The sequence below is a fragment of the Euprymna scolopes genome, chromosome 12, assembly GCF_053919585.1.
Source record: "Euprymna scolopes isolate OS-2025 chromosome 12, ASM5391958v1, whole genome shotgun sequence".
Lineage (NCBI taxonomy): Eukaryota > Metazoa > Mollusca > Cephalopoda > Sepiida > Sepiolidae > Euprymna > Euprymna scolopes.
This window is the reverse complement of record NC_136493.1, coordinates 129,173,137-129,197,763: the sequence shown is the minus strand read 5'-3', so window position 1 is coordinate 129,197,763 and position 24,627 is coordinate 129,173,137. Positions and strand designations below refer to the sequence as shown.

The following is a 24,627-nucleotide window of genomic DNA, read 5'->3' as shown; positions in this document are numbered from 1 at the left end:
GGTTAAATAAATTTAAGATCGATCAAGGAATGATCAAATTTGAAAAAAATAATAGCGGATGAAGTCTGAAATTGTCCTGGTCTAGAAGGATATAAAAAATCTTAGGATTGTTTTTTTTAGTATTGAGAGAAGTCATGTAAAAGATTAGGGCCCTATGAGTAGCGAGTAAGTTAGGTAGATTTATATGCAATGCACATCTAAAGATGAGGAATTTGCGATAGACAATTTAAAACAAGTAAATATTAATATCTTAACAATAGACAATAACACATCTCAACTGATCTCATACATCAACTTATGACAAAATGAAATAATACCAAAGTTCAGAGGAGTAAGGCAACAACTGCAGAAATGTAAAGATAACGGTTAAATGGTATGAGGGAGATTGGTTGGTTGGTTGTTTTTGTTTTACGGTATATCAACCCTTTTCAGGTTATTTAATACCGAATCCAGTGATTTAAAAAAAAACAACATTTTAATAGAATATATATATTTTTTTAAGTCGGTTTCTATTTAACCCATAGTTAGGACTCTAATAGGTACTACCATTACGGATAAGAGTGGAACTGGGATATTTATTGGTAATTCACACAAAAAGCATACCAATTTCAGTTTTCCCCTTTCGTTATTAAAGCATCATAGGCTTTAAACTAGTATTAAAAATTACATCTAGTGAAATACGTTTTGAACAAAGTATTTATGTTATAGATTATAGTAGCTCTTTAGCTAGTGATGGTGAAACAGTATAAATAGATTGGCATATTCAATATACATCCTTAACATAGGCAACTCACTTCACTTTAACTTATATATATATATATATATATATATATATATATATATATATATAAAGAAGAAAGGAAATACGGATTTATTTTAATAGATAAAAAATATAAAACGGAAGTCTTACCACTACGAAATAGATTCTAATAACATCAAACCAGCACTTGCAATAGCCCTTATCCCTGAGTGGCTTCTGGGCCTTGATAAGTGGTGATCACTGTGCACAAAAAAAGCATCTACTGATCCATTCGTACAATCAAAACTTTTAAGAAGTAAGATTCAAATTAACTCTTTCAGAGAACACAAGCAGACTAAAAAAAATCAACAAAAAGCCACATCCCACCACAAACATAATCCGCACCTGGATTAATTAAAAATGCTGTGATAGACCTTGTTAAGCAGTTCAAATTTTTTAAAAAAGCAAAAAAGAAAAAAAAAACTAGAAAAATCAATGCCTTTGCAAGTGAATTAAAAACAAAAACCCGCACATTCCTCCCTGTTTAGACAACAAAATATTATAAACTCGAGTACCCCACACATAAGAAACATATGTAAGAAACTCAGCAACTCCTATAACACTGTCCTAACCAATGCAATAGATAGCATAATTATAGATACTAAAACATACTAAAATCAATAAAAATTCAAAATTACACGAAAATTCTTACCCTAGGTACCCCAAGATTTTCAATTAAAGACGACAAACCTAACTTCCATCACAAACCTTCCATTTGCCCCTCTATCTCTGACTAAGGATCAGTAAGTTGAAAAGATTTTAGATAAAATAATCCCTGTTCAGAAAGAATAAAGTGGTTTTCCTGCTTTGGTAATGCTCTGATTCACTTATCAAATGATCCCTTAACCTTAAATAAAACAAAAACTGGACTTAATAACATTTGACATTAATAACTACTGCCAGTCAATATCCTCAATCCCTAAAAAATCTCCTAAGCTTTACAGGAAAACCCCTGACTTCACAAATCTAGAAATCAAATTAATCCTACAAGCTAGATGATCCCTTATAAAATTTGATAATAAACTCTGAACTAGAAAGAACACATTTAACAACTTTGATATTCTTATAGGGGCAAACTCTGCCTAAGTCACAGACAAAGTAGGATTACATATATTGAAGAGTTCACGCTTGTAATTTAAGTTTATCTAAGGATGACTATAAAGAGATCATGGACTCCTTACTACTAGCGACAAACTAAGAAAATACAAGGAAACCATTAAGAAATTATATGATTTCTATAATTCCTTCGGCTTGATAGATGTCTCACTAAACTTAAACTGCGAATCCTATAACCCCTACCATAAAGCAAACCTATCGCTATTCTCTGCCCTTAAACTTTCTAACCACCCTAAATTTATTATAAAAATTGTTAGTAGTAATAATAGTAGTAGTAATAGTAGTAGTAGTAGTATCGATCTCAAATAGAATGCCTAGACTCTCGACTGATAGAAAAAACCTTCCAACAAAATTCGTCATTATTTAATGATGCCTTACTTAACTAAGGCTATTCTAAGAAAATAAAATTTAGCAGAGATATACATCCACTAACTGTCTTAAGTTCGTATTCACGCAAAATATGACACGTAAATAAAAAAGAAATAGAGAAATGTCAGCCAATACAATCAATAATACCTCCTAAGGTATGCAAACTAAAATATAAATAGTGTTCTGAGAATGTTTTATTCGCTAATCAATAACTTCTTTCTCAAAATACTATTGGCTATATATTACACTATGCTATACTATACTATACTATACTATACTATTTTAAACTGACTCACTGTCTTTTTCTTTTGCAGTTGAATATTATGGCAGCTAAACTAAAAGCAAGACAAGTTGTTCTGTCTATGGTGCTATTTCTGACTTACCTGATAACCAGCTGCCAAGCATTGCTGATATTATGCGTTTCTATGCAAACCGGCAATGTGATCTACCAAAAACTACTCCTTCGTCAAAAATTGTCACTGATATTGTTATATCTGCCATGAGAGTATGGATTAAAGCTGGTATTCCAACTGTTACACTACGAAGAAATGAGCAAAATCTTGTAAGTCTTCGATATGAATTGCGACATGTGTTAAAAAAAGGATTACAAAAGCAAAATGCAATAGAACAACTGAGTTGTAAAGGAAATCTGTTGTTTGACATTGCTGCCTGCCACGGTGAATTTGATTTCTGTACCTGTCCTAAGGACAAAAAAGTCCCACGTGCTGAACAGTCATTTTTAGATGACCAAAGATCAAAACGAGAAATGGTCATAGGAACAGTTGAAAAGGAGGCTAGTGAATCTTTTAGACAAAAAAGAATTCGAAATAAAAAACGAGAGCCGTATTACAATAAAGTTGCCATACTTGATGAAGGACCTTCAACAAGTTTAGATCACATCAGTAATTCAGATAGTTCAAACTCGGATTCTTCTTCTGAGGACATTTATGAAGATGAAGAACCACATTGAGCATCTAAAAATATGACGTCACTTCCTACTTTGGCGAGAGAATGTGATAGATATGGTGTTTCAAATACAGTTGGTGCTGCCATTGCTACAGCTACACTTACTGATTATGGAATAGTGACTGAAAATGACAAAAGTTGCTAGATCAAAGTTTTGGAGAGAAGGCGAACGTCTGAGAAGCCAACTTAGAGATAATGCCTCAGAAAAACTTCAGACCTTAAACTCCATATTCTTTGATGGAAGAAAAGATGTTACTAGATGTCTCCCATCTGTGAACACGAAGTGTCGAATTACAGAAGAACATGTTGTTCTACTAAATGAGCCCAATTCAGAGTACTGTTGCCCCTTCAAGTGAATTATCTGCTAACATTTTCTTCTGCTATGACTAATTTTTTGGATTAAAATGACTTGTCTCTAAATGATATAATGGCTGTAGGATGTGATGGAACAGCAGTAATTACAGGATCCCACAATATTGTAATTCGCCGATTGAGGTGCGTATAAATAAACCCTTCGGTGGTTGGTTTGCATGAGGCATATGAATGAATTACCTCTCAGAAGCATCTTCACCTTTTTGCATGGCACAACAAGTATTCCTACTGCTTTCAGTGGAAAACAATGATAAAACTCTTGTCACATGTCAATCGCTGGCAGTTGTTGAATTTCAAGCCATAAATGGAAACTTACCAGAGTTTAAAGACCTATCATCCCTGAATAAAGATAAAAAACACCTGTATGATATTTGTATGACTGTCAACAATCGTGTTGTGCCATCAACTCTTGCATCAAAAGAACCAGGAGCCATGGTGCATTCAAGGTGGTTAATAGAATTCGGAGACTCTATATTTCTACCTTGAATCCATCGAAGAAGTTAAAGATAATGGCAGAATATATCATGGAAGTGTATGCTCTAACTTAGTTTAGCATTAAACTGAGACCCCAATGTTTCTATGGAGTTCAACACTTGTGGAATGTTATTCATCTCTCAAGGTAACTCCCAGAAAATGTTTGAAAATCAGTCGATAAATGTATTCAACATAACTGGTACTTTGGTCATCCAGAAAATATTCTGTTGGCAATGATGAAAGATGAAAGGGAAGAAATAAGGGAACTAGTCCTCAGGAGAATTGCAAGACCAAGAGAAGTGAAAACTAAAGGAGTAAGAAAGTTCACTATTCCAACATTGAATTTCAGTGCTGAGGACTATTATGAAATGGTTGACTGGATCGAAATTCCGAGATGTGAACCTACACTGACAAGAATTTTCACAGATCATGAAATTGAGGAAGGCATCAGGAGCAAAACCGAATCAGATTTTGAATTGGATAAGTTTCCCTGCCATACACAAGCAGTTGAGAGACATATAAAAATTGTCACTGAAGCATTAGCGACAGTGTGTGGAGATCTTCGCCGGGATGGATACATTCGTGCTAAGATTAAATCACGAAAGCAAATGGCTAAATACAGAAAAAAGATGGACTGGAATGCTTTACTCTATGTTCTTTTGTTCCACAGTGCAATTGTTTACACGTAAAATGCAATTCTTATGGCATAACTGAGTAATAAATTTTCTTGTATTTTTTATATATGCATTTTCAGTCAAATTTTCCACTTTTCGGCGGCAAAGAAAAATGGCTCTGAAAAATACTAAAACCTTTTCTAAATTTACTTTTACATATAGGAGCAACTTTTTAGCACTCTCGAAAAGCAAAGTGTATATGTCAATACACCCTAATATATATATAGTCATCCACATAGAGTACTGTTTCGCTGTTTCACAGCTCATCAGTGCGGCTAGACAAGAAACTACGTAAAGCCAGGATCGAAACCCGGTCGCCCCACCGACAGTCGGAGCTTCTAATCGTTGCGCTATACGTCTGCTGCTATGCGTGCAGTGAATTAACAATGTTTTGGCATTGTCTAAAGTACCCAAGGTCAATATTTTTACACAGAAACCATTGCTTCATACGCTAATGGTAATTTATATATCACTTCCCAAATGCTCAAGCTAAGATAGGGAGCATTATAGTCATCCACATACATTACTGTATTATATACACATTTAAAACTATGTTGCGTATTTTAAAAACTGCCTTTCAAATTGCAAAGATCAACCAACGTTAATGAAACTATGGTACGTATCTGAAATATGTAGTGTATATTTAAAAAAAAATAATATATATTTTAGCTCCCACATTTTCGATCGAGCACTTTTTAATACATTTCAACGACATATATATATATATATATATATATATTAGACCTCTTCAAAATTGACCCTTTTCTTCAAACATATGGAAACTGATATAATTCCCATTCTCCAAAGTCTAAATTAGCTAAATGTACCAGATCTTGGACCTTGGCTATGCCTGCCTCAAGAGCCATGTAATTTTATTGTTGACGTTTTTCAAAAACGCTGAAAAATTTGGGATATTATGTCCTTATTTTCATTGTAGCTTTCCAGAGGTTGATGCTATAGCATTGAAAGTGGTACCAAATGAAAGCTAATAAAACTTTCTTGCCTATGGTAGTAAGCACAATAAAACGCATGAACACCTGTGTAAACTTTAACTAATTTTAATTCACAAACAGCTGGGACACTACAAAAAATCAGTTTGGTAGTATGATAGCACTGCACTGACACATATATTGCATAAGAAACTGTCAGATAGGATGTTACTAATACATGTATTATCACGTATTTAATGTGGCTTTTTTGAAACTGTCAAATTTTTTCCTGTGGTACTCCACAACTTGTAGTATGCAGCTTCTTTGCTCTGGGTCACTTGTGATCTGAGTTGCAAAGTCACTCATTAGTTTCACACCTCTCTCAGCCACATCATTGGCCACTTTCACTGACCTCACAAACTTCTGTGCATTCCTGTAGCTGTCATTGTCTTCCCAGGTGTCAGCAGGAATAGTGAGCCAGTCACATTTCACTCGAAGAGCATCAAACAGAAAGTGAGACTCTGGCCCTACCAGGTCTGTGAGAACTGTAGCTGCATTGATGACAGGAAACACTGGCTTACCTTTCCTGTAACTCTCAGGTTTCTCTGTTTCTGACAGATTGACTGCGAGCTTCTCTTTTGCAGACTTGGTCATGCTGGCATGTGAACTGAACAAGGTGAATGGCACTAGTTCCTGGGTCAGATACCAGCGATGGTTGTTCATTTTGTTGAGAACAGAGGTTGCCAGTTCATAGTCATACTGCTTGTATTGCAGCGTGTTCTTCATAAGCTGGAGGTCATGGCTAGGTGCATCAGCTGAAGATATGGTGGTCACCCAGTGGCTGGTGTAGAATAAGGCCAGGAACTTGTTCATCCTCTCCAGCTTGAAGATAGTGTCCGTGTTGTATTTTAGTTCCTTGGAAAACATGAGCATCTTCATACAGTAAATGTTCCTGGCCATCCAGCGGGCTTGGTGAATGGCACCTGGCTTGGCCCAATGGATACCTCGAGGAGGTTCCTCACCAAGCAGAATGAGGCACAGCTCTGCCACCTCTCTGTAATCTGCCCTCGGACTTGCTTCCTCAAGGAAATTGCTTAAGACTGCAATTGTGCTTGTATTCTTCTATTTCAAGTCTTGTTCAACTAGGCCCAGAACTCTTGGGCAGTCCTTAACCAACTTGTCCCACTTCTCTTTCACATTGCTGAACATTGGGTTGTCAGGACTCTTGACCTTGCTGAACACAGCCTCCTATACACTTCCAATTATTACCTCTGATATGTGATGACGACAAGAGAAGTAGAATACCTTTTTGCCTAGTTTTTCTTCAATAAGCTTCGCTGCACCTTTGTTGATGCCACTGTTGCTTGCTGTGGTATCAAATACCAAGCCTACAATGTTGTCTGTGAGACCCCATGCTTCTATCAGTTCCAATGTAGCATTACACTGTTGGATTCCTGTGGAACTTTCTATGAAGGGCACACCAAGCAGCTTCCCTTCTTCATACTGTGGAGTACCAGAGACGAGCACTGCAAGACTTTCCACTGGATATCTTTCACCAAGAACATCCCGTAGAAGTTTTCCATCCCAGTGTAGTGTGCAGTAATCTGGCGGACTTTCCTTGAAGTTATTCATGTAACTTTGGCACAAGTTATGACGAGTGTTTATCCTATTTCGTCTTGTAGTAGAGGCTGATATAACAAAGTCATCAAGATCTGCGCAACCATGTCTTCAACACTGCAGACACCATAGCTGTAGTCTGGTTGTCAGAGAGTGACAACCGATCTGCAGTGCTACAAATCTCTTCACTGGTCATAACTGAGTGTGGAAAGTGTAAGGTTATCGTACTTGGTTTTGATGAACAGCTTGGTGTTGTCTCAGTGTAGTCTGAACCCTCACTAGTACCAGAGCCTTGACTGTTCTCTGGGTATTCATCACTTGAAATTTTCCCAACTTCTGCTGCTGCAGCAGTCACTGATGATAACATTCTCTCTTCTCTTTCTTCTCGGAAGCTTTTCTCTCTAGATTTATTCTCAAACACCTTATCATGACCTGACATGTGTGCCAGGCGAGTGGTCTGTTGGTCCAAGTCGAAATTGACGTCCTCTTCCTTGGTCTCCTTTTTGAGCAGCCTGTTGCTTCTTATCTCCTCCACAACATCCTTTGCTCCAATATCAAATAACTTGTCTACGTCCTTCAGAAAGTTAGCTCGTTTCTCTTCCTCTGGTTTGTTATTTCTTCCCTTGTTTTTAACAATTTTCCTGTACTTTTCATGGAGGATCATGAAACGGTTGACTGCATTTGGTCTAGTTAGTGTTTTAATCCTTGCCATATTCCAGAATGGCAAAACGACATCCACTGTATATTGGGCTAAAGACCTATTGTCACTGTTGGGATTATCATTCCTCAAATGCAGAAAATACTGGAACACCTGGCGATTAGTAGGAAGTTGAGAGCCCCTGATGCTGGAGCTGGGTTGCCTAATGAGATACACATCACTGAATGACCTTGTGGCAGGAGTTGCCACCTTTCTTCTCTTTTCAGTTGGTTCATCCCGTTCACTTGTATCGCTGACCACTTTCCTACAGCGTAGTTGTCTTCCAGATGTCATGTTGTCAGCAGTTCACGAATCTTAACAAATCAGCTTTAACTTACAATCTGAAATGAAGAGATAAAACAGACTTAGTGATAATAAATTATATACATGCATTAAGAGTAACATTTTTGAGATAAAGTTATGCATTATATGATGGCATCCTTTCCAAGCATAAAAAATATATATGTTTGTGCATTAAAATTAATTAAAATTAACACAGGTGTTCATGTGCTTACTATCATATGCAAGAAAATTTTATTAGCTTTCATGTGGTACCACTTTCAATGCTATAGCATAAACTTCTGGAAAGCTACAATGAAAATAAGGACATAATATCCCAAATTTTTCAGCGTTTTTGAAAAACGTCAACAATAAAATTACATGGCTCTTGAGGCAGGCATAGCCAAGGTCCAAGATCACAATAACTGGTATATTTAGCTAATTTAGACCTTGGAGAATGGGAATAATATCAGTTTCCATATGTTTGAAGAAAAAGGTCAATTTTGAAGAGGTCTAATATATATATATATATATATATATATATATATATATATATATATTGTGATCATTTTTACTTACCGGGACTCGATGTGGAGGGGTGAAGCAATGGAATTCTGTGTGGCAGTGGTTCAAGCAAAAGGTTTGAAAGTGCTTGGTCGACTGATTTTATAATAGTGTTTTCTTTGTCCACTCACGTGAATCGGTCTTAACATGTGTATAGAATCGACTAGTGGGTATAAAAAAAAACACCCCCTATCGGTGATATTGTTGGTTGGTCTTTTTGTTTTAGTCCAGCAACCCGTTTCATAGTTACTGTTACAAAGAAGATCTGTCGTTGTAAGCAACGAGACAATTCGTTGCAACTCCTGTTGATCAAGAAAAGGCGTGAAAGGTTCACAACGTAAGGTAAGGGTTTCATTGTTTTTTCCTTCTACGTCGAGTTCTGGTTTAACCCGTTGAGTTGCAGAAACGCCTCCCCCGCCTACCCCTTTTAGTCGGTTAAAATCCGACACTTTGCAACGAATCGAAAAAAAAATGAACGACCCTGTTACTCGAAGGGCACTAGAGAGAAGACTGGACCTTCTTCAAAGAAAAATAAGAATGACTGTGGTGGGGATGGAAGAAGAACCTCTGTCCTTGAACTTGTTTTTATCCTTTGAAAAAGATGTAGAAGGATGGCTAGAGGAGCTAGAGGGTGTGTCTTGGAGTATGGAGGAACAACTTGCTGCCGAAGAGGAAGCTAAATCGCTTGCCGAACTATTTCATGCTTCTTTTAAATTTAAGGGAGAGGTGCGACACAGACTGGGTGTTGTACGGGCAGTCAGTGAAGGAAATACTACATAGGTCCCTATAAAAGATAGGAGGTCCCCCAACGTTGAAATAACCTTCAACCCTCATAGTCAGGAAGCTACTAGTATCCCAGACCCAACCAAGTCCTTCAACCCAACCGCACATTCTTCCTTTTCAGTAGAACCTTTTAAAATCAAACTGAAAGGGCCACATTTCAGTGAAAGGTATTTTGAAAGAAATAGAAGTTTTAAGGACTTTCTCGCCAAGTTTGAGAACTGTGCGATGTCAATACCATCGGCAACAGGAAAGCTGTATTTTTAGGTGTTCTCTTGAGGGTAGAGCCCTTCAACTTATTGACCACCTTTCAGTTTCCGAAGACAGTTATCCAGTGGCTCTAAAATTGTTGAAGGATCAATACTTGGATGAGGAAGAAATATGCGGCGAAATAATTCAAGGTATATTAAATTTTCGCTTGGAGAATCCTAAAGATTTGGTGGGGTTGAAGGACTTCATTATAAAAATGCAGGCGGATGTATGGGAACTTAGAGCATCATACAGCTGTGATTTATATGATTACAGGTGCCATAATAATTTCTCAGGTATTGTTTCCACCCAACATAAAAAATGAACTTATCAGGATTGCTGGAAAAACATACCATACCTTGTCAGTAATCCTGTTAAAGACACCAGAAATTATTAAGCGGTTTTTGATTAAGAAACCTGAACAGCACCCTATGGCTAAGCTGAGACCCCCACCAAGACTTAGGAAAGAAAAGGAAGATGAATCCCATTCCTCCCTGAAGGCTTTCAATACCAAAGTGGAAACAAAACTACAAAAATGTGAGTTTTGCAAGAAGCATGAGCATCTTTCGAAAAGTTGTCCCTACTACATCTCCCATGAAGCCCGGATTACAAGGTGCAGGGAAGTTTGGATGTGTTTTAGATGCCTAAAAAGACACATAGGGGTGCAATGTGCCCTTTGATAACAGCTAAAATAGTAAGTGTAGCAGCTGCACTGTTAAGGGCCACGTAACAGCAATGTGCCCAGACAAGAGAGGCAAGGTGCGTGTGGACACCTGTTTACACACGAATGATTACGGCTACGGTTTCATGTCGCTAGTAATAAGTATAGTGGTAGGAAAGGGAAATAGTCAGTTGGAAATAAATTGTCTCCTACTTGGTTACCTCTGTGTTGGAAAAACCGAATTGCCTTTCTACAGCTAAAGAAAGTAGGTTGGAAGTGAAAACCTTTTTGGGCTCAGAAACAAAACCTTTTAATGAGGCCTCTGTGGAATTAAGACTTATCCCTTGGAAAGTTCACGCTCTTCAAGTTCTTTCCTGTAAATTTAATTTTTCACATGAATTACGGGAGCTTTCGCAGATAGGTAAAAACTTAAAACGACATCGATTGGCAACTAAGTATAATCCCAGAGACAATTATATTAACATTAAGCGGCTGTTGGAGATTGGCGCAATTCAATTAATAGAACCGTTTCAAATCGTCCCCTGCATGTATGGGGTTGCTTTTCCCATTCCGAAAGGACTTGTACCCTTTGGCAACTGCCGTTGCTTCATGTATGAGAATCAACTAAAACCAAGGCACAAAGTAGAGAGAGGGGCAAAAATTAATTATACCTCTTTGTTGGAAAAAACACCATCACTTTCAGAGTACAAAATTAATTTTGTGCTGAACCCAGTGGAAAAATACCTAGACCCGTTAAAAGCTTGGTTTGAAGAAGGAAACGTCCAGAGAGGACTGGAGAGTATGTTTAGCATGGAATCACTAGGGTTACCTGTCACAGAGGAATTCTCCACCGTGGATGAAGAGATAGTACAGAAGTTTAAGAACACTATATCCTACAGAGATGGCGGATACCATGTACAGCTGCCATGGTATGAAGATAAAGTGAAGTCTGTGCCTTCTAACCACAATGCCGCTCTTAAAATATTAGAAAGAGTTGTTAAAGACCTGGAGAAGAAAGATCTCTATGATCAATACTTGGACGTCTTTAAACAACAGGAAGACGAAGGAATTATGGAGGAAATAACAGTGACTCCAGAAAACTTTCAAAATTATATATGGATTCCGCATAGACCGGTACTCAAACTGGCTGATCAGACGACCACGAAGGTTAGACCTGTATTCAATTGTTCCTACAAGGGGGGAAATTCTATATCTCTGAATGAGGCAACCTACCCAGGAGTCAACCTAATGGGAGACATGTTGGAACTGTTGATTTGCTTTAGGGCCAACAAATATGTATTATTGGCTGACATAAGGAAAGCATTCCTTATGATTCGTCTAGAACTGAAAAAGGACCGAAATCGCTTCTGTTTCTTTTTAAAGAAAGGTGACAACTTGCATTGTTACAGATACTCTACCATCTAATTCGGTTTCAATGCAAGTCCCTCTATATTAAATTATGTTTTGAAATATCATGCAGAAAAATTTTCATCAGATGAATGTTCCCAGGTACTCAGGTCGAACTTTTATGTGGACAATTTGGTGAAAACAGGAAATGGCGTAAATACTCTATCTAAGTTATACATAACGGTGAAGGAGCGACTGCAAGAGGGTAACTTTGAGATACAATCCTGTAACTCCAACAGTGCAGTGTTGCGAAAAAAGATGACGGCAGATGGAACTCTGTCAAGGTTTGATTCTGGTTTGGAGAACGTTTTGGGGTATTTGTACAGCCCCCAACATGATACTATGAAGGTCTGTACACATCAATGCGATGTAACCGCATCAACAAAAAGGAAAATTCTGTCTGAAGCTTCCAAAGTGTTTGATCCCTTGTCCCTTTGTCTTCTAGTAACAGTGAGGAGCAGAGTGCTGATAGTAGAACTTTGGGGGCAAAAGTTGGATTGGGATGATGAAGTTCCAGAGGAGTCAAAAAATATGGAAAGCTCTGGCGAAGGACTTAACAGAATTGGGCTCTATATCATTTCCAAGGAGAGTCCTAGACGAAAATAAGCCACTAAAAGTGTTCCTATTTTGTGATGCCTCCAAAAATGAATACGGCTTTTCAGCATATGCCGAACAGGATGGACAGTCAGCACTGGTGTTTGCTAAAGCCAAAGAAGCACCCTTACAAGGTAAATCGCTCCCCACTTTGGAGCTTTTGTCAGTATTCCTGGCATTGAAATGTTTTCTCTTTATAAAGGAAGCCTTAAAGAACTACCTGATAGAAAAAGTATATGTTCTAACGGACGCTCAAGTGGTATTGGCTTGGATACTATCAAAGTCGATAACCACAAAAAACATCTTTGCACGCAACAGGCTGCAAGATATAACGCAAATGTTTGCAACAATCAGGTCGGAGATGAAGTTGGAGTTGAGTTTCCAATACGTGCCAACTAAGGAAAACCCAGCTGACTACATTACAAGAGGACTAACCTTAAAAAATTTAAGGGAAACCTTTCCTATTGGTATGAAGGCCCTTCGTGGATGAAGCAGGAAGAAATTCGGTGGAACAGGGTCGAGTTAGGTTGCCTCTCTGAAGAACAAAAGGAATGCGTTCATCCTGCAATGAATTTGCTTATGAGACATAGAAACGAAAGTCCCCCTATAGTCTCTGTAGAAAGATTTTCCAACTTCAACAAATTAGTTAATGTAATGACTTTGGGTTTCAAGTTTATCAACAAAACGTTGAAGAGAAGTGAGGACAATCACCTTCTGGCAAAAATTTATTTGATAAAATTAATGCAAAGAAAATCTTTTGCCGCAGAGTTAGATTTTTTGTTGGATCCTGAAGGTAAAAGTCCACCAAAACTAGTGAAAAACTTATACCTATACCTGGATCCCTCCAATATCATTCGTTCAAGGGGAAGAATAGGTGGATCAGAATAGCATACCTATGAGGTGCAGAATCCAATTCTTTTGGGTCAGAAATACCATTTAACAGGTTTAATTATAAAGGACACTCATCAGAGAAACCAACATTTGGGTTTGGCAACAACCTTAAAAGACATAAGGTTACAGGGATATTGAATACCACAGGCCAGACAGGCTGTAAAAAGAAATTGTGAGTACTTGTGCCAAGTGCAAAAGATACAATTCCACTGCCTTCTCGACACCGAATGCATCAGACCTTCCTAGCTCTAGAGTAAATTTAGTAAGACCATATCGCCATACCGGCGTGGATTACACTAGTCACATCTGGGTTAAGGGAGAAGTGACTATAAAATGTATATCCTCATCTTTACCTGCATATCTATCAGAGCTGTTCACATGGAACTAGTCCCAGATATGAGTGTATCTTCATTCTTACAAGCCTTTGTTCGTTTCACAAATGCGAGTGGAATCCCCTCTCACCTCTACTCGGACAATGCAAGGACTTTCATTTCTGCAGCCAAAATAATTGATAAGGGGTTGATCACTGATGAAGTCATGGAGAAGTTTGGTTCTTACCACCTTAAACATTGTACCATTCCACTTTATTCAGCTTGGTATGGAGGTACTTGGCAAATGACGATCAAGACAGTTAAATCCTGTCTATACAAACTATAGGAAGAGGAAAGTTGACTATTTTGGTCTATTAACCATGTTATCTGATATACAGCGTGCCATTAATAGTTTTCCTCTAACTTATAGAAGCTCTAATCAGATGGATTGCCTAACTCCGAACTCTCTCATGAATCCAAATGTGGGTCAAGGTTTAATAATAAGGTTGGACAATGAAGAACTGGGACTAACGGAGCCAGTTAGCCGGATCGATTTAAAGAGGATTCTCCATCTTTGCGAAGAAAATTTAGAAAAATTAGAAAGATGTGGCACGAAGATTACCTTTGTAGCCTTATAGAAAGAACTCTGGAGTTATCTAACCCTTCCTTTAATAATGCCATTAAAGCGGGCGATATAGTGTTAATTAAGGACCTCTTAGAACTAGACCATTTTGGTCTATAGACAAAGTTCTGGAGTTGATCGAAAGAAAGGATGAGTTAGTTCGTTCAGCAAGAGTAAGAAAAGGAAATGGAGCTATATTGACCCATTCCATCAATCATTTATTTCCTCTGGAGATTAATTCTCTTTTGGAAAATATGGAGGAAATTCTTCATGAACCAGAGAATATGCCAGACCAAAATATATCTTCCAGACCTGATGAGAGTATTAGAATCTGGATTTGCCCTGCATGTAATAAACCGGAAGATTTCAAACCGATGGTGGCTTATGACCAGTGTAATGACTGGTTCCATTTTGGGTGTGTGGGCTTAGTAGATGCGCCCCCAGAAGAAAAATGGTATTGTCCCACGTGAAGGCCAAGGCATCGGGGTAAACCCAGTTTGTTAGTGGTCTAAAAGGCACCAGAAATTTCTGGTGCAGGTCTCAGGTAAGACCTTAAAAACTGCGACTAAAAAATGAATTCCCTTCTCTTTTCCCCATCTCACCTCCTGTAAAAGACGTGTTTTTCTTTTTTTCGTTTTTCTTATTTTTGAAATGCGAATGTGTGATAATTTTTACTTACCGGGACTCGATGTGGAGGGGTGAAGAGTTCTTGGTAAAATTATTTATGCAAGATATGGAAGTATATAACAATTAAACGACCCGGATGTAAGTGTAACACAGAAAATAACACAAACGTTATTGCATTAATAAAACATCAGGAAATTGTCGGTAATGCCAACGCAGAACACATATATGAGGAATTACAAGATAAATTTACGCGAACGTATGCTGGTACATATGTATATCTGTGTATATATGTACATGCTTTCATATTTAGTCATGGAAAATATATATATATTTCTATCTATCTATCCATCTATTTATCCATCTATCTATCTATCTATCTATATATATATCTATATATATTAATATATATATATAATATATAATATAAAGCTGAACGTCTGTGTGTGGGAGTGTGTCTGTCTGTCTGTCTGTCTGGTCACGAATAGGCTCCTATATGGTTGATTATTTTAAAAAACTCATTACATATAATGATAGAAAATGTAATGAGGATAAGGAATGAGTATGTTTGATCTGGCAGAACGGTGGTTCATTAAAATCGTGGAGTCTGCGTTCGCGCCTGGCCCCCAAAGTATTGAAATAAAAAATAAAAAAAAACTGTGTACAAGGGTTTTTGATATAGATGTACATAAGAATACTTTAATAAGTATATTTCAACTTAAATAGGGATGATATAATAAAATTGTGGGGTCTGCGTTCGCGCCTGTACTCCATGGAAGTATGGCACAAACTTTAACAAAGACTTTTCATATCTATTTGCGTAAGTATACTTTGATAATTATGTTTCAGTTTGAAGAAATATGTTATGATAAAATTATTGGGTGTTCGTTCGCGCTTGACCTCCATACAATGTAAATATGTCACAAAGTTTAACAAGGGTTTTTAAAAGGGGTGAGGGTCCACAATAACACCTTAACTTTAATCTTAATTCACGTTAGCTTTTATTTATTTTTTTAGTTGAATCATATTGTGTCGAATAAATTTACCTCATAAATTCACGTTCTTATTAAAGTGAAAGCCTAAAAAAAAGTCGGAACTTTAGATAATTCTCTACACAAATTTTGCATAACTCTGCTTTTTCTTCCTTCTTCACTCGCACGTGGATCTCTTTTGAAAATAGATAAATAGAGAAATAATAAAAAATAAGAACGTTACTTGTTATCATGTCAAAAGAAGGAAAAATCCTGCTCACGTGATAACGTGTCTTTTTAAAAACATTTACATAACCTTCTTATTTTTATTTATATATCTGTTTAAGCTTGTTTTTGTCAGTGTACTAGGCGGAATTAAGTTGATTACAACCCTTTCTGCTTGTTCTTTACATTACAATAGTACAACCCTGAATCTGACAGCGCAATACTACACCGTTCAATACTGTAAAACTGCTTGAAAAGGGCGCTATGTTCTTCTTATTCTTATTTATATCGATTCTTTGGTAAAAAAAAACTAAAGTAATTACGTGTTTACTTTTTTAATATCCCATTTTGCTGTTTCGTATTATTTAACTAAAGTAAGTAAAGCGTAATTACTTTTCAAAACTGTTTTTGTTTCTTTGTTTTTCGATATTTCGTCGATATTATTTAGTAAGAGTGTTTAGTAGAAAAGCCAACAAACGACTACCCGAAAAATAAATATCCAAGAAATAAATGTTACCATAATCAATAAAAGTTCAGTTCATGTTTTTTTGTTGTTTTGAAATAGTTTTTAATGCTCTTTACTTGAAATAATTTCAGTGAACGGAAATTAAAACGAAATTTGAGGCGATAACTACTTAAATGAATTTTTATATAAAGTACACATGCCATAATCGAATATTCCTCAAGCACAAAATACCGGAAAACATTAAAATATGTTTATAAATATTCCTTACGTTGACGTAACTCGCTTAATTTTTTTTTTTTACAAACTACTTAAAAATGCAAACTAATAAACTTTTCTACCATAAAAGTAACTTTTATTGAGTATGGTACCATTTATTTCTTGTATATTTATATTATTATATAGATAAAAATTTTCTATTTGTAAGGAAACATCATTTTGTTGGTCACTCTTGGCTACGAATGGAAACAAAGTTTATATAAAAATATATATTTTCGCGAAAATTATCTTTGCTTTTATCATATTTTTACTTAGGGTAAAATTTTTGAGTATCAAGACCTATCTCTTTACAACCCCCTCCTTTTCATAACCTATCATACTTTCATCAATGACAGTCCTTTCAGTAGGCTATTTTTTAACCCAGTCAACGAAGGGCACTTCTGCTAGTATATATATATATATATATATATATATATATATATATATATATATATATATATATATATGTATATATATATTAAGTAATGTGATTTATAATTTAAAATTTAAAAATCAAATTTTAATTAAATTAAAAATCCGTTTCATAAGAAGGAACAACAACAAAATCAATTACCTGTACGATCGTTTCGGAAAACAATGCTTTTTATTGTGGTATACATCAAGTTATGTAGAATAATTATATATAGGCAAGGTCTCCTCATCAGCAAATTTTGGAGGGTTTTTATTGAATTTAAAAGACACCATAAATAAACCTAGCATTAAAAGTAAGGCAGATGAATCTTTTATATATATATATATATATATATATATATATATATATATATATATATATATATATATATATATATATATAAAATGAACTTTGTCTCTGTATGTGAGTTCGTTCCGTATGGGTTCCAAAACGGCTAAGCCGATTTTTTTAAAATTTCACACAAATGTATTTTACATAGTCAGCAGTGTTCTTATGTTAGTTCTATCGGAATATCTTCGATACTTATACATAATCGATAATCGAAAATGTAGGATGAAAAAGAACAGTTTGATTGTAACCAAAGTTAACACCTTACACAGCCCAAGTTCACAAATACATTAGAGAAGTTTTATAGCACACAAGTGGAATAGCCTATCATATAAAATCAACAATAGACACTATATATATATATATATATATATATATATATATATATATATATATATATATATATGTGTGTGTGTGTGTGTGTGTGTGTGTGTGTGTTGTTTTTTCACTAACACTAAGCACACCGTACAATATTTATACTTTTGGTACTTATACAAAATACGGACCGTGCTATTTTTAGATATTCTTTTTTGTAATTAAATTGTAAGTAAAAAGTGGCCCTAGGATACGTTTTTTTTTTTTTTTAGATTACGATATAGAATGCGATGTTTTTCCGGTCCATGTTTACGTCATTTACCCACCTTACAGTGTTATTTATAATGTTATTTTATTATATACATGTGTATTAAATACTGTACTTTATTTTGTTACTAATTTTGACGCTGTATCCCGGGGGTTACAGAATGTTTTTTCTTTACTTCTAATATTTCGAATTGTCTTTTTAATAATAAAGGTATTATTAAGGCACGTATAAATTGAAAAAGGATCAGTCATTTTTTCTTAGGTGTTAGCAAATTGCACTAGTGTAAGAAAAGATGCATGATATGTTAACAAAAAAAATATTTTTGTCATACAACGCATATAATAATTAGTTTTCAATTTCAAATTATTGTTGGTTATATATACTCGCAAAGCACACTATAATTGTTATATCACATTTTGCTACTGCGTTCTGGGTCAGACTAATTGCATTTCTTTACCTACTATAATACTATATCAATCTTATTTCGCATTATGTTAATAGATTATGTATATTCATGCATTATAATTTAAGACCTATTTCACCTAATTTAAAAGAGCAGATAATCTATGGAAAATTAAAACACCTGTGTGGGGTGGTTTTTACATACAGATTTTGAGAGAGAATTGACTTTAGTTTGAAACCTAAATTATCACACGGGTATCTATCAGGACAATGAAGCAGCTCCATTGTTAATGAGGTTTGCATTCTTGTCATATTTGTACCAGAGGATTTCACTAATTGAAAGCTCTAATGAGATGCGTTTACTTTGAACGTGTTTAATGAACAGATATCAAACACCAAGAAGAGTAATAGAAAAAGACAACGGCTCACACATCACTTAGCCGTGTTACATTCTGTACGCATTTAGAATAAAAAGAATTCATAAAATCAGTAAAATTTCTGGGCGTAAAATACATGATAAATACTAATGAGTATTTAGAGTATAAGGTTAAATTTATACTTATAGTGTTTGCATATTTTATACAACTTTTTTTTCTGCGTGTGTGCATCTCTAGAACTTTATTTTCTGAAATCGCTGAACAACACTGTTTTATCGTACCACAATAGTTCTAAGTTTTCAGTGATTGTCAGTTGTTTTGAGAGAAACAACGGTTTGCGGAATTAAAAAACAAAGCAGCATATTAAATTATGGCTCCCCAGCAGTGTTTATCAAACCCCACTTCCCCTAAATAAAAGAAGGCAAATGTTCCGGATAGTGGATCCTGTTTTTTGGTTTATTGGGATAACCTATTCATGTTATCATTTTTTTTTTACCTGTGTCAATGCCATTATCTCCCAAATAAGAAAATTATTATTTTCTTTTTACAAATCTACTGCATTTAAATAATTCAGCCTCCTTGTTTGTTATTATTATTATTATTATTTTTTACACGGTGGTAACCACTTATCAAAGCCCGGAAGCCACTCAGGGATAAGGGTTATTGCAAGTACAATACGTTAGTGTGGAGATTTGATGAAGTGTTTCTTAAGGGGGCGGTTCATTAGGAATTTGTTAACGTTGGACTTGAAGACATCCAAGTTGTAGTCCGGTGGGAAGCATGCAGACGGAACAGAGTTCCACAGGCGTGCAGTTCTAAGAAAGAAGCTTTGTTCATGGAATCCGCGTTTTGATTTAGGCACAGATATAGAGTGGGGGAAATTTTTCACAGTGGATTCAGCTAGACGGGTGTTTTTCGTGAAGGATTGACGAGCGGGACCAGAGATTGGAGTTCAGACGAGCACCTGCCATGGAAATAACGATAAAACAAGGATAGGCTCGCAACGTCTCTTCTGTGGGAGAGAGGTTGCAGGGTAGAGAAAAGGGCATCCCACACTAAGCCACGAAGTCTATTTTGTACTCTGTCAAGGCAGGATAGGCTGTTTTTAGCAGCTCCTGTCCAGATATGGCAGCTGTATTCCATCCTTGGACGTACTTGGCTTTTATATAGATAGAGAATTGCATCAGTAGTGAGATATCTTCTGGAGCGGTAGAAGGATCCCACCATCTTTCCAGCGACCTTGGCAGCAGACTTGATGCACGTGCTCCATTTCAGATCAAGAGTAAAGGACAAAACCCAGAAGCTTGTCAAAACTTGTTATTAATATAAAATAGAAAGTAGTGCGCGTTATTCGTAAACACGCAGACATAATACTCCCATAATATATATATACATAGCGCATGTGCTATTTCTATGCAGCATACTAACTATTTGGGAAGGGAAAGGATTTTCATTTAATAAACATTTTATATGTCACATATGTATATGTGTGTAAGTGTGTATGTGCGTTTGTTTATGTGTCTGTATACAACGAGTGTTTACGGAAACTTATGTTTATATACAATGTATATAAAGAAAATGTTAAGCATATATATATTCTCTCAACACACACACACACACACACACAAACGCACATATATATATATGTGTGTGTAAACAGACACACACACACATATAGAGTAAAATAGTATGCCATTATTACATACATCACATTGTTTATTACAGATAGATATGAGCAGATTGAAATAACACATCTATTTGCAAAGTGCTTATAGTGACGTAATTATATTTGAATGGTACTGCATGTAGACGTATGCATGTGACCTTACATCATGCGTACAAGTGTTTGACATTAATAATATCTTTGCTCATTGAATAGTGAGAAATCAAACAGTAAACGTGCTTATATATGGATCTATATAGCTACTTGTACGGATGGTGACATATGAAGTTATACTTATCTGCATCAAATTGATGGGCACGAAACTTATGGATGTGGAAGGAAATTTTTAGACTTTTACAAAACGTTTTGTCTTGGACAATATGAATAAAAATTATAAATCAAACACAGACAAAATAATTGAAAAATATAAATAATATAAACATAAATAATATAAATAATGGCTGCTTCATAGAGACAATTGACCTGTATATGATATCAATAAATGAAAAGTCTCGAGACGAATAACATAAAGAAAACTAATTTATTCCTGGAAATAGGAATGTATACATATACCTTAATGCTGTAATATATATATATATATATATATATATATATATATATATATATATATATATATACATATATATATATATATATATGTGTGTGTGTGTGTGTGTGTGTATTGGTGTGTACACATATACATGCAGGTTTACGTATGCTTGCGTATATATATATATATACATATATATATACATATATATATATGCATATATGCGAATGTGTACACATATACATGCGTGTGTATATATGTGCTTATATATATTTATATATATATATATATATATATATATATATATATATATATATATATATATATTAGTATGTACACATATACATGCGGGTTTATGTGTGTTCGCGTATGTGTGTATATATATATATATATATATGCATATATGCGAATGTATATACATATACATGCGTGTGTATTTATGTTTGCCTATATATATATAAATATATATATATATATTAGTGTATACATGCGGGTTTATGTATGTTTATGCGTGTATATATACAGAGAGAGAGAGAGAGAGAGAGAGAGAGAGAGAGAGAGAGACAGACAGACAGACAGACAGACAGACAGACAGACAGAGAGAGGGGGGAAAGAGATAGATAGATAGATGCAAATAAGGGAATGTGTAAACATATACATGTGTGTGTATATATGTATATATATATATATACATGCGGGTGTATGTATGTTTGCATATATATATATATATATATATATATATATATACTTCATTTACTCACATAACATAAATATACAAAAGTATAGATTTATGCGTAAACTTTAAGTATTTACTTCCAAAATGCTCAATACGTAGGTAGAGCTAGTTAGTAATTTATAAAATATATATGGCGATTAAGCTACACTGAATATTCGGCGTTTCATCCACTCTAGGATTCGTCAGGCTTATGCGAAAATTCTGTGGTTGTTTCTCGTTTTTATATGGTCCTCTTCTGTTGAGGATTTTAGTTAGCCAATCAGCTTTTTAGTATCCACCGCGCCCCTTCCTATAAGCCAATGGGCATGCATTTTATCGAACAAAGGATCTGTTTTAGAACTAGGTTAGTGGTTTAAGGCAGATCTTTTCCTCCTTTTTTTATTTTTTATTTTTTATATATGTATAAATATACATATATGTGCATACATATATGCACATATATACATATATATACATACATATATGTGTGATCGTTTATGTATATTCATGTTTATTTACTTTATTTATTTGTTTATTTTCTATTGTTTTTGTTAGTTTTAAAGCTATTTATTATCGCTATCCTAGAGTAAGTTTTATTTTGTGAACACAGTTATTATTTCTCTTCTACAGTTTTATAGATTTTGGGGTTCTTTAAAGTACAGGATAGCAAATTTTTGATGAAGGCATAATTTACATGTGTCGTCTAAATGCCTACACGTGGTAGCTTGTCTTATCATTTTCCATTCGATTACCGGCGAATGTCCGCTTTCTTTGAGTTCCCAGTATTTATTCGCTAGTGTTGTTTTTATACGGTGTTCTTTTATTGTTGAATGTACTTTTGTTTTCACAGTATCGGGTTTTGAAATCTAAGGAAGTCATGCCTACGTAATATTTCTTGTTATTCGGGTTTTCTTTCGCAAATATTGTTGCTTGATAAACTACGCTTTTTGTTAGACATTTATTTTGAACTGGGCATAGTGTGCGGTGTCTACAGCTGCATTTATCTTGTTCGTTATTAGTATTTTTATTTATGGTATGGTTGTTCTTATCCGGGGTTTGTTTGTTTGTTATTATTATTATTATTATTAGTATTATTATTATTATTATTATTATTATTATTATTATTATTATTTCTGCTAATGTTGGTTTTATTTTTGTCATGGTATCTACTTTTTTATTGTTTATTTTGTTATTGTTTACATTGTTTTTATTTAGTATTTTGTTTTTATGTGCTTTAATTATCATCTCTAAATTGTTGCAAAAACTGTAGGATAACTTTAAGGTATTTTTATTGAAGATTTTGTGTAAGGGGTTGGTTGCAGGAAAATGTTTTTCAATAAGATCTAGAAATTTCTTGCCAAGTTTTGTTTTTAACATTTGATTGTATGGCGCCGTATACCAAATTATAGTTCTTTTTCTTCTATTTTTAATTTTATTATAGTTGTTGGTGTTTTGTTGCTTATATTTGATATCGATATTTTTGTATCCACTATTTTTTAGGGCTGTTTCGTAGATATTGGTTGACCTGTTAAATGCATTTTCATCGCTTGAGTTATTACTGAGTCTACTTACGATCGAGTTAGGAATGTGTTTTATAATTGATGGTGGGTGATTGGACTTAGGATTTACATAAATTGGAGTAGCGTTATCTTTTAAGTATGGTTCATATGTGTTTTTATCTAAGTTTAACGTTACGTCCAGGATGTTTGTTATTTTTATGTTAGCTGATACGTCCGCTTTTAGGCCTAATTTTTTCATTTCCTTGTCTATGATTTCCTTCAAGTTTTCTCTCTTGACTTTGTTAGAGTTTTTTTTATAGCTAGTCCGTCATCTCTATATAGGCCGATATCCGTAGTATCGAATATGCTTGTGACGGTATATAGAATGAATAATCCCACAAGATCTGATGCCTCTACAGAATCTCTTGCACCCATCGCCAAATCAAACGAATTTTTCATTTTAGTTTTTATCCATTGGTTATTGTTATTTATTAGAACTGATTTTCTACATTTTTTAATGATGTTGATTTCTTCCGAGGATATATCAGTGTATGCCTTGGCAAATTTTAGGGCAATGTTAAAAAGTTCTTCGGATATCGAGGGATAAAAGTCTATGATGTCAACCTGTATAAACGTACATTTATCTTTGTTTTCTATATTTTTAAACCAGGTGATTTCTTTGGTAGTATTTGCCCACTGGTTTAGTTCTAGGTCTTGTTTGATTTGTTTGTTTACTCTAGAAAGTATAGTTTTGTTAATTCTACCTATTTCTGGTTTAATAATAATAATAATAATAATAATAATAATAATAATAATAATAATAATAATAACAACAATAATAATAACAATAATAATAATAATAATAATAATAACATTAATAATAATAATAATAATAATAACAATAATAATAATAATAATAATAATAATAATAACAACAACAACAACAAAAAAAAAAAAAAAAAAAAAAAAACAACCCCGGAGAAGAGCAACCATACCATAAATAAAAATAATAATAACGAACAAGATAAATGCAACTGTAGACACCGCACACTATGCCCAGTTCAAAATAAATGTCTAACAAAAAGCGTAGTTTATCAAGCAACAATATTTGCGAAAGAAAACCCGAATAACAAGAAATATTACGTAGGCTTGACTTCCTTAGATTT

At 34.7% G+C, this 24,627-nt stretch overlaps 2 protein-coding genes across 2 annotated transcripts; both read left to right on the top strand.

Moving 5' to 3' along the window:
- Window positions 1-11,092: 11,092 nt before the first annotated feature.
- Window positions 11,093-11,971, top strand: LOC145291104 (uncharacterized). The gene has a single exon (XM_080136620.1). It carries the CDS (start codon window positions 11,093-11,095, stop codon window positions 11,969-11,971), a length of 879 nt encoding a protein of 292 aa, XP_079992746.1.
- A 487-nt stretch (window positions 11,972-12,458) lies between these two features.
- LOC145291103 (uncharacterized) lies at window positions 12,459-13,037 on the top strand. The gene has a single exon (XM_080136619.1). The coding sequence runs from the start codon at window positions 12,459-12,461 to the stop codon at window positions 13,035-13,037; it is 579 nt and encodes a 192-aa protein (XP_079992745.1).
- The last annotated feature ends 11,590 nt before the right edge of the window (window positions 13,038-24,627 follow it).

Excerpts from the sequence above, each read along its gene's own strand:
- LOC145291104 (XM_080136620.1), top strand. The coding sequence starts at position 11,093 with ATGTATGGGGTTGCTTTTCCCATTCCGAAAGGACTTGTACCCTTTGGC.
- LOC145291103 (XM_080136619.1), top strand. The coding sequence starts at position 12,459 with ATGAAGTTCCAGAGGAGTCAAAAAATATGGAAAGCTCTGGCGAAGGAC.